Source organism: Oryzias melastigma, linkage group LG15, assembly GCF_002922805.2.
Source record: "Oryzias melastigma strain HK-1 linkage group LG15, ASM292280v2, whole genome shotgun sequence".
Lineage (NCBI taxonomy): Eukaryota > Metazoa > Chordata > Actinopteri > Beloniformes > Adrianichthyidae > Oryzias > Oryzias melastigma.
The window spans coordinates 14,119,933-14,133,994 of NC_050526.1; the positions used below are offsets into that span (position 1 = coordinate 14,119,933).

Here is a 14,062-nt window from a genome sequence, read left to right on the forward strand (position 1 = left end):
CGTCATGGTGTTAATGAAAGAGGTGTGTGGAGCAGGCCGGGCTTCAGACGGACAGATTAGCGTTCATTAGCGTCTGATAAAACGGGAGCGTGTGAAACGCAGCTGAAATCTGTGGAACTGAAGGGCAGCTCCTCACAAAAACAGGATCATGTGAAACTGCTCATCCTGCCTCATCTAATTCTGTCTGACACAGAGAACGCTGCTGCTTCACGCCTATAAAGACAGCACAAGAGAGGGAGTGTGTGCAGGGGGGTTCCGAACCAGGGGGGGGCTCATCGCCCCCCTCACAGACGTCCAAACATCCTGAGGAACCCTCCGCTCTAATATTAGAGCGCTCAGGAGATCTTCTTCCTGTCGGAGCATTCCAGCACTTCCTGTTTGAGCCATCAGCTTCACGCACAACACAGCGGTAAAAGGTGGGGACGCCAAACAAATCTGGAATGGTCAGAGCTCTGCTTCCTGCGTTACAGATTCACCAGAGACAGCGACGAGGCAAAAGGTCAGAGGTCAGGATGCTCGAACAATACACGGAAAAAATATTTCTGTCACAACACATCCCAGAAATGTAAGAGGCTTCTCCACTAACGTCTGCAGCCACAAGCAGCGGGCCGCTTCCTTCATAGTGATGAGGCCCTGGTTCGATTTCCTTCGCTGTCATCGGGATCTTTTGCTGATAAACATAAAAACTCAGACCGCGATGAGAAATCCACCCTGGACGCGCTCACTTTTTCCTTTCCACCAGTCAAAGAAAAGCAGCTAGAAAGCAGAACGAAGATCCAGCAGAGGAAAGTCCAACATTCAAAGTCTGGAGGAAAACCAATCAAACCCCAACAAAACATTTCATGTATAGTGTTCTTCATTTATAGCAGGAGTTACATTCTAAAAAATAACCTGCGATAATTGAAGTAGGATTTTAGATGTTTTAAAGCTGTAAAACTCCTCAGTACACACTTTAATACACGTTTCTCAGACAGAAATGAACATTTTCAAACTTCTTTTATCTTTTTGTTTAAACTCAAACCTTCATAGAAAAATCAGTCCAGGATCATAGGAGGAAAACAAAGGTCTGATTGAAGAATATGTAAAGTTGTCAAACTGAACACAGCAAATCAGAACGCATAGTACAGTGCACTGTAAAAAAAAAAAAAATAATAGTAAAAACTAATAAAAAAATCTGCTTAAATCTTGGCAATAGTGTATACTTATATAGCGCTTTACTACCTTCCTTGAAGAGCCAAAGCGCTTTACAGTCTCAGACCCATTCACGCACTGGTGGTGACTCCGCTGCCGAACACTAGCACAAACCTTCCACCAGAAGCAAAGTGGGGTTCATGCCTTGCCCAAGAACACTTGGACACATAGGCAGGCAAAGCGGGAATCGACCCTGCAATATTCCGATCAGGAGTCGACGGGTTTACCTCTGCACCACGGCCGCCTCACCTTCTTCTAAAAAGCCACTTAGATGAGTCAACTTGTTATTTTTTTTAATGGAAAGATTTAATAACTATGTATATGCGAATACACATGTAAGTATAAATGCATGAATGTATGTAATGTCCAATAAAAAAAGGAATAACAAAAGCTGATACACTTAGTTCAAAAAAGCAGGTTCTGCACTGAATGTTTATGCTAAATAATGTACAGAGTAGGTAGGTAGTAGTAGGTAGTATTTTAAAAAAGCAGTACTTGTTTTTTTTAATTGTGATGCTGGATATTTTCAAGAAGCACCTGCAACAAATGAGGAAAATATGAAGAGAAAATAGACTCAACCCGATTTGTGCGTGCGTAATTCTTAATTTGTAACTCATGAAATACATAAAAATGATAAAATAAAATAAAATACAAAGCACACATGCACAAATTAAAATCACAACCGCTTTAAACTACCTACAAACACAAATCTTTGAAAATTATGCACAAATAGCTTTTTTGAAAATGTGAAACTATTATCATCTCCAAGATTTGTTCGTAAGTGATGTAATTAAATGCTGCTAGAATGATGGGCCATAAGTTTTCTTTTCAGCTGCTTTGAACTCAGATTATGGAGAATACCTGGTAAAACTTTTCTCACTTACGTAAACAGATATGCCTGATAATTAATTAAAAAAAAGCCTATCAGATTTGTGTGTAACTGCAGTTTTGTGTGTGTGTAACAAGCAATTTGTGCGTAACTTTTAAAAAGTTTGTAGTTAGTTTTAAGCTGTGGTAATTTTAATTTGTGCATGTGTAAATTGCATATTGTATTTAGTTTTTAAATTTCGTAATTTTTGTACTTATGCACGACATATATTTTGTCAGTCACAAATGTAGAATACACACACATAAATCGGGGTGAGACTATTTTCTCTCCATATTAATCCCAACTCTGATGGAGGGGCAGACAGAAGGTTGGTGGACGGGTGGATGTGGGGGTTGGTATCGCAACAAGTTAAATATGTATTTTTTCTCAACATTTTCATTTACAAACAATCTTTTAGATAACTACAAGTAAAAAAAAAATATCATGGAAGGTTTGATTTGTCAGATGGAGGTTTGAATGAGAGAGCCTCACATCTGCAGCATTTGTGTTTCTGGTCTCATCTGAGGGATAAAAAACCTCCTGACATGTTCCAAATATTTTCCATCCACACAGGTCACAGGGAGGACCGACATCCTAACACACCTTCAGCAGATCAGCTTCTGGAGGAACACATCTGAAACTTTCCTTCCAGTCCCTCTCCTCAATTGTTATTCTCCCTCTTTTGATCAATCCCAGACGATAAGAGACATTTGTAGAGCGGTGACGTCTAATTTGATCTTCACGTCTCAAACAAAGACATTTTTGGTTGTTTTTGTTTCCGAATGAATGGGGGGAGGGCAGGATGAGACGTTTGGGTAAAACTGGATGCCGCTCCAGCAGAGGTCAGAGGTCAGGTCACCGCAAACAGGCAGCAGATGGACCCGGAGATTCAAACACCTCAAGCTGCTCTTGGTGTCCCCGAGCATCCCTCAGCATGAGAGCGCTCTCTGTCCGTCCGCTCGGTCACGCCGTGTTCCCCGCCATCATCAGACTTCCTCGTGGTTCGGCCCCTCGGGCCGCCACCGCCAAGCCAAACAGAGCCTTCATAGAGCCGGAGCGGAGGTCGGCTCAAACTCATCTCTGCTCAATCCGAAGCAGACGGTGCGTTCAGGGACCAAACACGCAGCGCTGCTGTGGTGAATTTCACACCGACTCGCTGCCTCATCCTCCTGACCGCACTCACATTCCTCTGAGGGCAGCAGGGAGGCGGAGAATGCCACTTCCTGTACGGTAAAGGACCAGCTGCGTTTACCCAATCCATTTTTCTACTAAATGAATTAATGATTTTTTTTAACTGCATTTATTGACTCAGATAAACAAATATGTGTGAAAACAAAACATACAAAATTCCCAGAAACAGTGGAACAGAAAGATGACCTGTAGCTGCTTCACTCTCACTTTTTCCTGAAAAGCAGCAATTGAACACAGAAAAGAGCCACACCAACATTCCCAGCATTCCTCACACTGCTCCTGCAAACAGGAAGTGACACACATTCCCGTCTGTGTGGGTCATGTGCATCTCTGTGGGGATCCTGGTCTGCCTCTGCTTCCAATTACCCAGAGTCTCCATGAAAAAGCCCTCAAACAAACGCAGGACTGCTTCTGTCTGAGCCTCACCCACAGAGTCCATCGGTGCTGGTTCAGCTTAGTGAAGATGAAACAGCAGCAGTGACAAGACAGGAAACCAAACATCCACATTTTGATAACAATTCATATTTTAGGGATAAAAAGTGTTTTTAGAACTTAACGAAAAGCTTTCAAATGCTCGGAGGTGGGGGCTTCATGGTTGGGGGTAAAGTAGCAAAGCAAGAAGAGTTTGGATTTCCAGAAAAATCAATCATTGGGTTTGCAGAATGACAGTTTTTCCATTCAGAGTAAAGAGGTAATTTGAGATACGATTTTTTACATGAGTTTATCAACAGGAAATGGTTCCTGAGATTACAGTGAATGAGATACAATGAGCAGCGCATGACCTGATGACAAGCCGTATGTTAAAAAAAAAAAAAAAAACAAGCCAGGGACCTTTAGAAGACTTTTTGTCCATCAGATCTTTCAGGAATTCTGAGTTAGATCTTCTTTCATCCAAAGTTTTCGTTCCAGATGTTGTAGTCCCTCAAAGACCACTGAGAGCGGTGACAAAAGGGAGCAATTTTCTATGTACATCATAAAATACTTGTGTCAAAAGTAGCTTGATGTTATTTTTAAGAGTGTGTGTTTGTGAAAGTGTAATCTTTTTGATTTTATTAGAGCTCAAATATTTGGATTAGTAGGGGTGTGTTTTGTTTGGCTGAAAACTACTTTGCCTTGCCCATTTTTAGATTTTTTTGTCGAGGTGGGCGGAGCAAATGTGCCCATTCAGGCTTTTTTTTGTGACGAATCCTAAAGGTGACATTAGAGATGATCCACCCACTGTAAATATGCCACGCATGCCTCATTTGTGAATAAAGTTTTACTGTTGTAGAATATTCAGGAAGAATCTTTGTATCCTGATTATGGCTCATCTGGAATCTGACTGTATCCAGGATTACATGATTAAATGACCTCCTCTTGTCTCGAACACGACTGAAATCCCGGCGTGTGTGTGTAAGCGTATCAATGTGGATTGAATTCCTTTTAAAGTGCCACTCTGATCATCTTTGGATGAAAGCGTTCCCAATGGTCTTTCAGTTATGATTATGCCATTTTTAGGCAAAATCTAAAAACCTGTGTACTTTTCTAGGACATAGTTTCTGCAGAGCAGCAGGAGTTTTTTTTTTTTAAATTTGCTTTTGATATTTGGGTGGGACCAACCCCGCCCCCTTTCCTATCCCTGTTGCGGAGAGCTCTCCGTTTACATGCTCATCCACTAGCTTACAGCTCCTCACATCTCCAACATGACATTAGAGATTCAACAGAAATGATGAGGCGTATTGGAGCTGTCCAGACGTACAGTTTAGATCCAGATTCCAGCTCAGACAAAGAAAACAAAGATAGACATGGATCTATTTGTCTGCGTCAGGATGGAGCGGGGAGCTTGTAGCACCGTATTTTCTACATCACAAATAGATAGTTTTTCAAACAGCATTTTTTTAGTTTGCCTCTGCTTCACAGCGATTTGAAAAAATAAATGGTCAGAAATGCAAATTTGAGCTTAATTTCTTTATACCTGTCCTCCATCATCGGCCAAAGGCCACAAGAGCGTGTTAAAAACACCCAAAACATTATTTTCATCTGAGTTGGTCTGTAAGACTTCAGGCGGTCCAGCATGAGAAGCATCAGGCCCCCGAGATCACTGTGGTCACATGGTCTCAGGAGGATGTTGGAAAACCACCAGAATTCCACCCAAACCATGAAGGATCCACACATGCAACCTGAAACGCTTCATTTCAGAAGGAAAGTCATATTTTAAGTAGAGTTTTTATGATGGAAGACCAGCCTGCCAACCAGATTTTGTTTTAAATAGATGGAGCATCACAGAAGATTGTTAACTGTTTCAGTAAAACCCAAAACATTTTACATGAACAAGCTTCCACAAACGTCCTGCTGCTTTCTAAACAGCTCCACTCTGTTCCCACGGTTACCACCGTGCAGCATGTGAAGCGTCGCTGCAGCAAAAATGAATTTTAATGTTGAAACCAGCAGAGATGGACGCTGACACACATGCACGCTCCTTCTGTTCAATGTAAGGAGATCTGCCTGTGTTTCCATGGAGACCGGTGGTTTTGTGTTCCCCGGATATCATGTGGAGGCACTTGGCTTTAACCACACACACACACACACACACACCCCCCCCACACACACACACAGGAAGACTTCTGTATCCATTTTCAGCCTTGTTTGTCTGCAGGTGACCTGATGCAGGTTTAACTGACAGGTTTTGGTCTTCACCCCCTCACTGACCATCAACACGGTCAGACCAACTTCATCAGATGAGTCCTGACATCTTTTAAAGATCTGTGAGACATTCAGGAATGTCATTTTTAAACCACAAATGTTCGAGAGCCGGGCCCGTGTTTCACACATTTTCCATCTAAAAAAGGTGGATTTTGCAAACAAAACTTTCAATTGTTAAACATTTAATGAATATTGTACGTCTCCTTCCATCCCAACTTAAATTATTTTGCAAGAATTGATCAATTAAGATGCAATGATTCATATAAAACAATACCCAGTTATAGATGGCACCGTTGACTGTATAGAGAGAACTGGACTGAGTGACCCCTCCCCCTTTGGATTCCAAACAGGAAGTAGCTGATGGTTCAATTGACTTCTATAGAGAAATAAACAGCTATTACTCAGTCATTCTATTAGTCAGAATAAACAATCTTGTTCCGATAGTTTTAACATTTTCTTGATAATCATAATTTTTTCTGTAATGCAAGTTATTCAAAAATTGACCAATGAGATGCCTCAATAAAAGTCTGTGGTTTCTTTAAAGTAATAGGGGTTCAGACTTCCAACAAACTCACTCATGATTGACGAGAGTGGTTGCCATAGAAATATTGACTCAGACCAATCACTGACATCGTTTGCCTTGAACATGGCGACGTTCATCTGACTTATTTTGGTTGGAGCCGAAAGAAAGTTGTTATTATAAGTTATGTTATTTTCTATGAATGATGTCACACTTACTCGGTCCAGTTCTCATGTGGTCGACACATCGTCTGTATCAGGTGGTAATTGCACAAAACTTTATTTATAACTTTGACCACACAACCATGACACTCCTGAACACATTGGTGCTTCTGCAACATATCTCAGAAGGAGTTACAACATCATTATATCTATAGTAAAAGATTAACAGTTATGTCTTAAAAACAAAAACAAAGAAATCTGATTTTATCAACATTTTAAGGTTCAAGTTGATTTATTCTGGAATAATACTCCTGCTTTTTTATTATTCATAGTTATGTTAAAAAGTTACGTTTTTAAAATTAGTTTTAGTGTGTTCGATAAATGTTTTTCCAGTTTTGCCCAAAACCTAAAGTATGTTTTGGATTTTGAATTTGTCACCTTTGCTCTAAAACAACTTTTCTTTTGTTTCTTCATTTCTGGTCACATTTTCCTGTATGGGTGTGTTTGCCGCCACCCTGAGGACCCCGGAGGTACTGCAGCTGCAAGGGCAGGAGACAAAGAAGCTGCTCATCTGTCTGCAGCTGTGAGCGACTAGCATTTAAGCAAGAGAGAGTCACACTCTTGACTATTAAAAGTATCTGAAAAACAAAAACACCACCTGGAATAAACCGCAAACTGCTGCCTGAAACTCGCACAACAACATGGATGATCGCTCCTCAATGCAACGAGGAAAACAAACCTGAGAGCACAGAAACCTGCAGCCAGGCACACAGGATCAGATCCACGGGGAAAACTGTGAGTGAAAGGACCTGCAGCTGAAGAGTTCTCTTCCAGTTAAAGATCCAGGAGAGGATCAAACTCTGCTCTTTGGAACGTCAGGTCACTGTTCTGCATTCCCAAACTATTTCTAGAGAAAAAAAGCTAAACCTAACAAAAAATATGAAATTGCTGTTCAGTTCAGGTCAGCTTATAATCAAATCTATTCCTATTCTTCCTGTCAGCAGACCAGAAGGAACACCAAGCCTCCATGACCTTAATCATGAGGTCAAACATGCTCGTTTGAGTTCCTACAAAGTGAGCTATAAAACAATTATGTTCTGTTTACAGTCATGAATGTCATTATTGTGGAATTTTTTTTGTTGACACAAAGATAGAAGGGGAAAACAGAGGCGTCCATAAACACCAGGAAATGATCAATTTTAGATCAGACAAGGTTTAGCCAAACAATCAATTTGTTAAAGATAAAACTTCATTGTTTAATCTGTAGTAAAAGTGTTTCACGTGGTCTTTTAATTATGATTATGAAAAAATCTGCCCTGCTTTCTAGGACGTTTTTTTCTGCATGAGGTCATCAGGAGTCAGGACTGTGGGTGGGACTGTTGGGGCTGAGGAAACCTCGCCCCCTCAGAGCAGAGTGGAACAGGCAGCTTGTGGCCCCTCAGTGTCATTTCTACGTCACAAATACAATCTTTTGTATTTTGTAAATGCAATCTTTTGGAGGAGGAGAAACACATTTCTTCATTTGGGTTCACTCTGAAGCACAAAAGTTTAGAAATACATTAATAATCTAAATATGTTTTGAATATATTTAAATTTTACATACTGTAAAATGTTTTAGTTAAAGAATAATGAGATTGTTAACAGCAAACAGTGTTACATGGATTCTCAAACGGAGACGCTCCAACAATTGATCTGCTTCTCCAAGAGGGCGTTTCAGTTTGGCCACTAGGAGGCGATCACACTATAGCATTACACCTTATTCCAGAAGAAGAAGACGGTATGAGCAAAAAACTGTGCTTTAGAAATACTTTAAAGTAATGTTTCCTAAAAAGACTTTGGAAAATTCATACCTGTGAGCTTATAAAGAAGTTAATTTAGTCAGCAATGAAGGTTTAAGTTAGCTGTCCTTTACGTGCTAGATCAATCTCTACGTTTATGGATTCATTATTGATCTATTAAGCCAAGATCGATTCCTATCAGTTCATTGATTTTATCAACTCAGCCCTAATAGTGACATCCAAATTTGAGGACAATTTTTTCCCTTAATCTCCACTTGGAGGATTAAATGTAGGGATAGGAAGAAGTCAAAGGGGCAAGGAAGCAATTCAGATTCAGCCTAACTTTAAGAAAACATCTTAAGAACTTTTTATAGTTTGAAAATGATTGGACTCCAGAACACACAAAGGATTCAGGATCAGAAGAGATCAGTACTAACATCTGAGACTCTGCTCTAAATGTGGTGCAGAGTTAAGACAAAAATAATGTTAGAAAAGCTTTAAACCTGCAACTGGTGCATAAAAAACAAGCTGATAAAAGTATTAAGTCTGTTCAAGTAGAAAACACAAGCTCCGCCCCCTTCACTTGCACACCTTAACACAAAAACACACACTGGCACACCGAGCCTTCTGCATATTTAAACTCACTAGAATGAATTATTTAACAAAGTGGGGCACAAATGAAGGAAGCGGCCATCAAGGGTGAAAACAGCAGCAAGACCAAGATAACTTTACTACAAACACACACACACGCACACACACTAAACAAGGCATGTGAGCACCCACCAGCATGAACTCATGATCAGCATTAACATTCTCTGCAGCACAAACACGTTTTGTCGTCCCTGCAGCAGATTACATCATCGTCTGAACACCAAAGCAGTTTCAATAAAGGTTATTGATTTTGAAGCAAAAAGACGATTAGATAGTTAAAACGGCTACGAATCAAGAGACATTACGAGACTGAAAACTAGAAGTTTAAGGAACATAAAAAATAAATAAATGAAGAAGGTGCATCCCGTTTATGTAAACGTGCCTTAATTGCATTTGCACTACCCTGCCAGAGGAGGGCGCTACTATAACAAGTAACAAGTGTGTAAGGCTAAAACCCCACATGTGGACTGTAAGTATAAAACAATGTTTAATTATAGATCTTTTACAACTAGAAACCTCATCCATTCTATTTCAATCCAAAAATGATTAGCTAGCTAACTCTACTTTAGCCCCGCCCATTTTTTCTTTGTGAACTGTTAGCTTTTTGCCTCTTTTAGTTTCATGTACTCTAGTAGGAAACACTAAAGAATTAAAAGATATGTATGAAACTAAACTAATGTAAAGAGCAAAAGATCTTTCATTTTAAAGTTTTTTATTCCTTTTAACAAACATGATCAATTTGATTGAAATCCACGACGAACTTCTTAATTCGTTCACTAACTGAAAACATCATGAGATGGAGTTCAGAATTAATTTATAGTGATTTATTGTTATCTATTGTGGGACAATAACTTCTATGAAGCCATTTCCCCCTATTTTCAAAATAAAATCTGATCTGTTAGGAAAAAAATGCTAACTCTTAGCTAGAAGTTGGTCGAAGCAAAAACGTTTAGATGATTCCGCTTTTAGGTGTAACTTTTAGCTCTGTTTTAGTCACAAAAAGCAAACGTGAACAAAGACCCAGATGACCATCTCAGTACCAAACGGCTGACTAGCATCCACGTGGTCTGGGTATCAAGCTTCATGAATTTTTCCTGAATCTTCATTTGTCTTTTAGTCCACAAAATGAAAAGTGGATCTTTATCCAGAGTCTCCGTCAGCGTTTGAAGATCTACAGCTGCACTGAAGTCAACGATTCTATCGCGACCCCTAAATAACACACGTCATTTGACCTCACGTAACTCTTTGGACGTTTTTGGAATCAGGGTAATTCAATAACTATAAGAATCTCTCCAAGACAGATTTACATTGATTGCGTAAACACTTCACTACTGTAAAGTGTTGCATATCAGAACAAATCTGCTTTTCTTCACTTCAGAATTTGCTGGAATTACAAAAACTTCATAAACAGTTTAAAATTCAGTTAATTAAAATAATGTAAAAACTACAGCTAAAGCTCTAAAGCTAAAAGGGTTAAACCTTCCTTCCTTCAGACGACTTTTACGTCACTCAGACCACGCCAACCCCGCCCTCCACATACCTGCGAGGGCTTTGATGCGCGAGCGCTCAAACAGGCGCGCCGAGCTGTTCTCGTTATCCCAGTCGTCGGCGTCCCAGCGGTTGTTGACGCCATCGTTGTATTGCTGCTGGATCTCCATGTGCTCAAACTCCGCCGCCACTGACGTCATGTTGACCTCTCTGCCCCGCCGCTGCTGCTTCTTCTTCAAGCTCTAAGCTCCTCCCCACCTGTGACCCAACGCGGCTGTCAACAGGAGCTGCACGCTCAGGCCGGCTCTGAATGCCGGGATGGAAAGCTGGAAAAAACCTACGGATATAGAAAGAGGACGAGATTTAGAAACATGTGAAGGTGAAGCAGACGAACAGAGATTACTGTCATGGCTTTGCATCACTGTTGTTAGATGCTGCTAAAACATCACAAAGAAAACAGATTTTGGAAGAGAGCAGCAGTTCATGGAAATGAAGCACTTCAGAGTACAGCCAGTGGCCTCAGCAGTCAAGTTAGAGGTCAAAACGCAGACATTTAGAGAAGTACATGAGTCTGTGCAGGTCTGATCTCCAGTGGAGGGCATACAAGTCATCATCTCCAACTCACTGAAGGCCTTCAGGTTTTAAAGATGACCTTTGAACATTTTCAGCTCACACTTTTCCAAATTTGCTGACACACGAGGCCAACAATGCAGACGTACTCTCATATCTGAAGTAATCCTACAGGATTTTCATCACACAGAGACATTAAAATGTTCATCTGCAGTTTTGTCCATTTAAATTCCAACATTTTTAGTTGATTCCTTTTCTGTTTTCTTCAGTTTTTTGCTTCAGAATAACAAAAATGTGCTTGTTACTCAGGAAATATGAGACACTTTTCTGAGAGTCCCTGAACTAAGCTGTCACATGACCATGACTCCAGATTTGTGATTGGCTGCACACTCCTGCAGGCCTTTCATTTCTGATCTGAAATGAATTCACCTCTAACAATGACAACAGCATCACCCTGTGGTCAAAGCACGCTATTACAACCAGATTCAACACACGAATGACTGGTTCAGAAATATTGTCTCATAGACATTTCCATTTCTATGAATACACACCACTTCTCAAGAGGAATAATGATATTACATGAAAATAATTCTGGTTTTAAATCAATAAAGTATTTAACCCTTTTTTTTAAACTTGTACAACAGAAATCAGTGAAACTTCTCTTAAAGGTTTCAAACTGAGAAAACTTGAAAATAAGATTAAGAAAATTTCTTGTTGACACATGGATCAATCATGAAATTAATTTTAATGTTCTCCTGGAGGATTAAACATTAATAAAAAAACTTCTAAAAGAAAAAGACAGTAACAGTGACAACAGATTTTATATTAAAAAAAGTTTATTCCTTTCAAGAAAATAAAATATAACACCAGATATAATGACTTTTATTTTGGTATATCTGGCAGGAAATGCCCTTGTTTGGAGTTTTAATGGGAACTGCTGTTCTGGAGCCAGACGGTGCGTTCACTGACCCTATGGGAGTCTGATCGATTCGCCAAATAAAGAAAAAGCAGGAAAACGAGCCGACGACTCAGCTGTATGCGAGGACGCTGCAGTCAGCAGCATGACTCAGCACAGCAAACACGGCCGCCTGCAGATGAACTCGACAAAAATCCAGCTGGATTCATGCAACAGATCCACTGAAACCCACAGCAACCGCCTGACCCATTATTGAGATGATCATGAGGGAAGAAGATGAACACAAATCACAATACATATATAAACTAGCATTTCAGTTCAGTTGTGACATGTTCAGGGTGTAACCCGCCTCTACACAACAGTAGCTGGGGTCGAGCCCCTCGATTCCAAAAAGGATTCTAGGAGGTTCTAAAGATGGATGGATGGATGGATGGATGGGTCTCATAGCTGGTTTGTGGCCCACATAGGTCTAAAAGAGCAAGAAATTCTAGGACTTTGTGCTTTAGTTGCATGCATCATGATGGGGGTTGACCTGTACAGGTGCTGCCAGTTGTAGGGTTGTCCAGGCCCGTGATTGGTTCTAAATAAGAGCAGCCGCATCATCATGGTGTGCCCACCGTAAGGGATGTCAAGAAAATGGAAGGTATGATTGTCATGTGTGTGAAAAGTACATCGTGAAGTATTTGTTAGGATAATGTTGCTGTTGTACGGTGTCCTGAACCTGCACTTCAGGTCATTAGTCAAGTGTGTGCACTGGCCCCTTACTGACTTCACGCCATCGAATGTGCAGGTGATACTTAGGTGCCCGTTGGACGCATAGGTGATCATGTTGATCACATAAATCTGTAGGATTAAGGGAGGCTGAAAAAAGAGAAGTCTAAATGAAACTACGAATCAACCTGTGTGCCCTATGGGCTCACCGAATGGTCTACGACTTTAATATTTCCTGAAGGGCGTCCCCGTACAAGTTTGCCTATTTTTTTGCCCACAGAAAGCCCATATCCATTTGTAAGAGCCACTGTGACTAAGGAATTAGTCGCCTTCACTGGGATCATCAATGAAATCAGGTCATACTATGATCAGCTATAATGTCTGAGAGGCAAAGGCTCTGTAATTACTACAGGAGTGACCTTTTTTAAAAAAAATTTAATGCTGGTCTTGAACAGCACGCTGCGGAGCAGAAAATCAGAATAAGACCTTGGTTTGACTCATTTGAGTCTTTAGAATACACTGAATCTCTCATCAGTACATTTGTGGCAATGACATTACCGAATGACCCAGAAGACTTTCAGAAACTTCTGTGGGTAAACTCCATCCTTGGTGCCATCTGCAGCTTTGAACTCCGTCCAAAAAACTGCAGAAGGATGGAGACAGCATGCACGAGGTAAGTTTTTTCTTTGACATTAGCATCTACAGAACTGGTCGTACAATTTTGCCAACTTCATTTTCCGCAGACTCCTGGAACAAACCCAGGAAGAAGACAAAAAGATCAGATATTCTTATGGCATAAACTGCAGTAAGAGTTTTGGCTCGTACATCCTCATAAATCTCATTTTTGAGAACGGTGAGCTTTCTGTGCTGCAGTGAACTCTGCTGGCCCCGCCCACTGACGCCCCAATCAACCTATGAGATTCCTCCTTCCACTGCGAGGCTTTAGCAGTTGCTTTCAACACAACAATTGTCAGTGTGTGCGTTTGTGTGCACCGCCACCCACTTTCAGATCAACAACCAGTGAGGCTGGAGCTGCTTATGTTGCTGCGCTAAAAATACGGCACCGCCGGGACGCTTGCAAAGAGAGCGTGTGCTGCCAGAGCCAAGCCAACACAATGTGTAGAAGAGATGAGAGAGAGCACACTTACACACACAGAGAAAGCTTTCAGAGATGCTGCAGAAGTGATTTATAAATCTAATTCTCTGCACAAAGAAATAAAAAAAAGATCTTGACTTTAAGACTACTTAGGTTCTGTTCTCGGACCAAAGTTGTTTTCAATTTACATTAATGATATTTTTTTGATGTCAAAAAAGTTGAAATTCATTATGTTTGCT

At 40.6% G+C, this 14,062-nt stretch overlaps 1 protein-coding gene across 1 annotated transcript in view; it reads right to left on the minus strand.

The window, feature by feature from the left end:
* Positions 1-14,062, minus strand: part of LOC112161767 (spectrin beta chain, non-erythrocytic 1) — a 114,217-nt gene that overhangs the window by 70,718 nt on the left and 29,437 nt on the right. The window contains exon 2 of the mRNA XM_024297210.2: positions 10,583-10,867. Within this exon, the coding sequence (XP_024152978.1) occupies positions 10,583-10,730 (148 nt within the window). The 5' untranslated portion in view covers positions 10,731-10,867. The remainder of the gene's footprint in view (positions 1-10,582; positions 10,868-14,062) is intronic.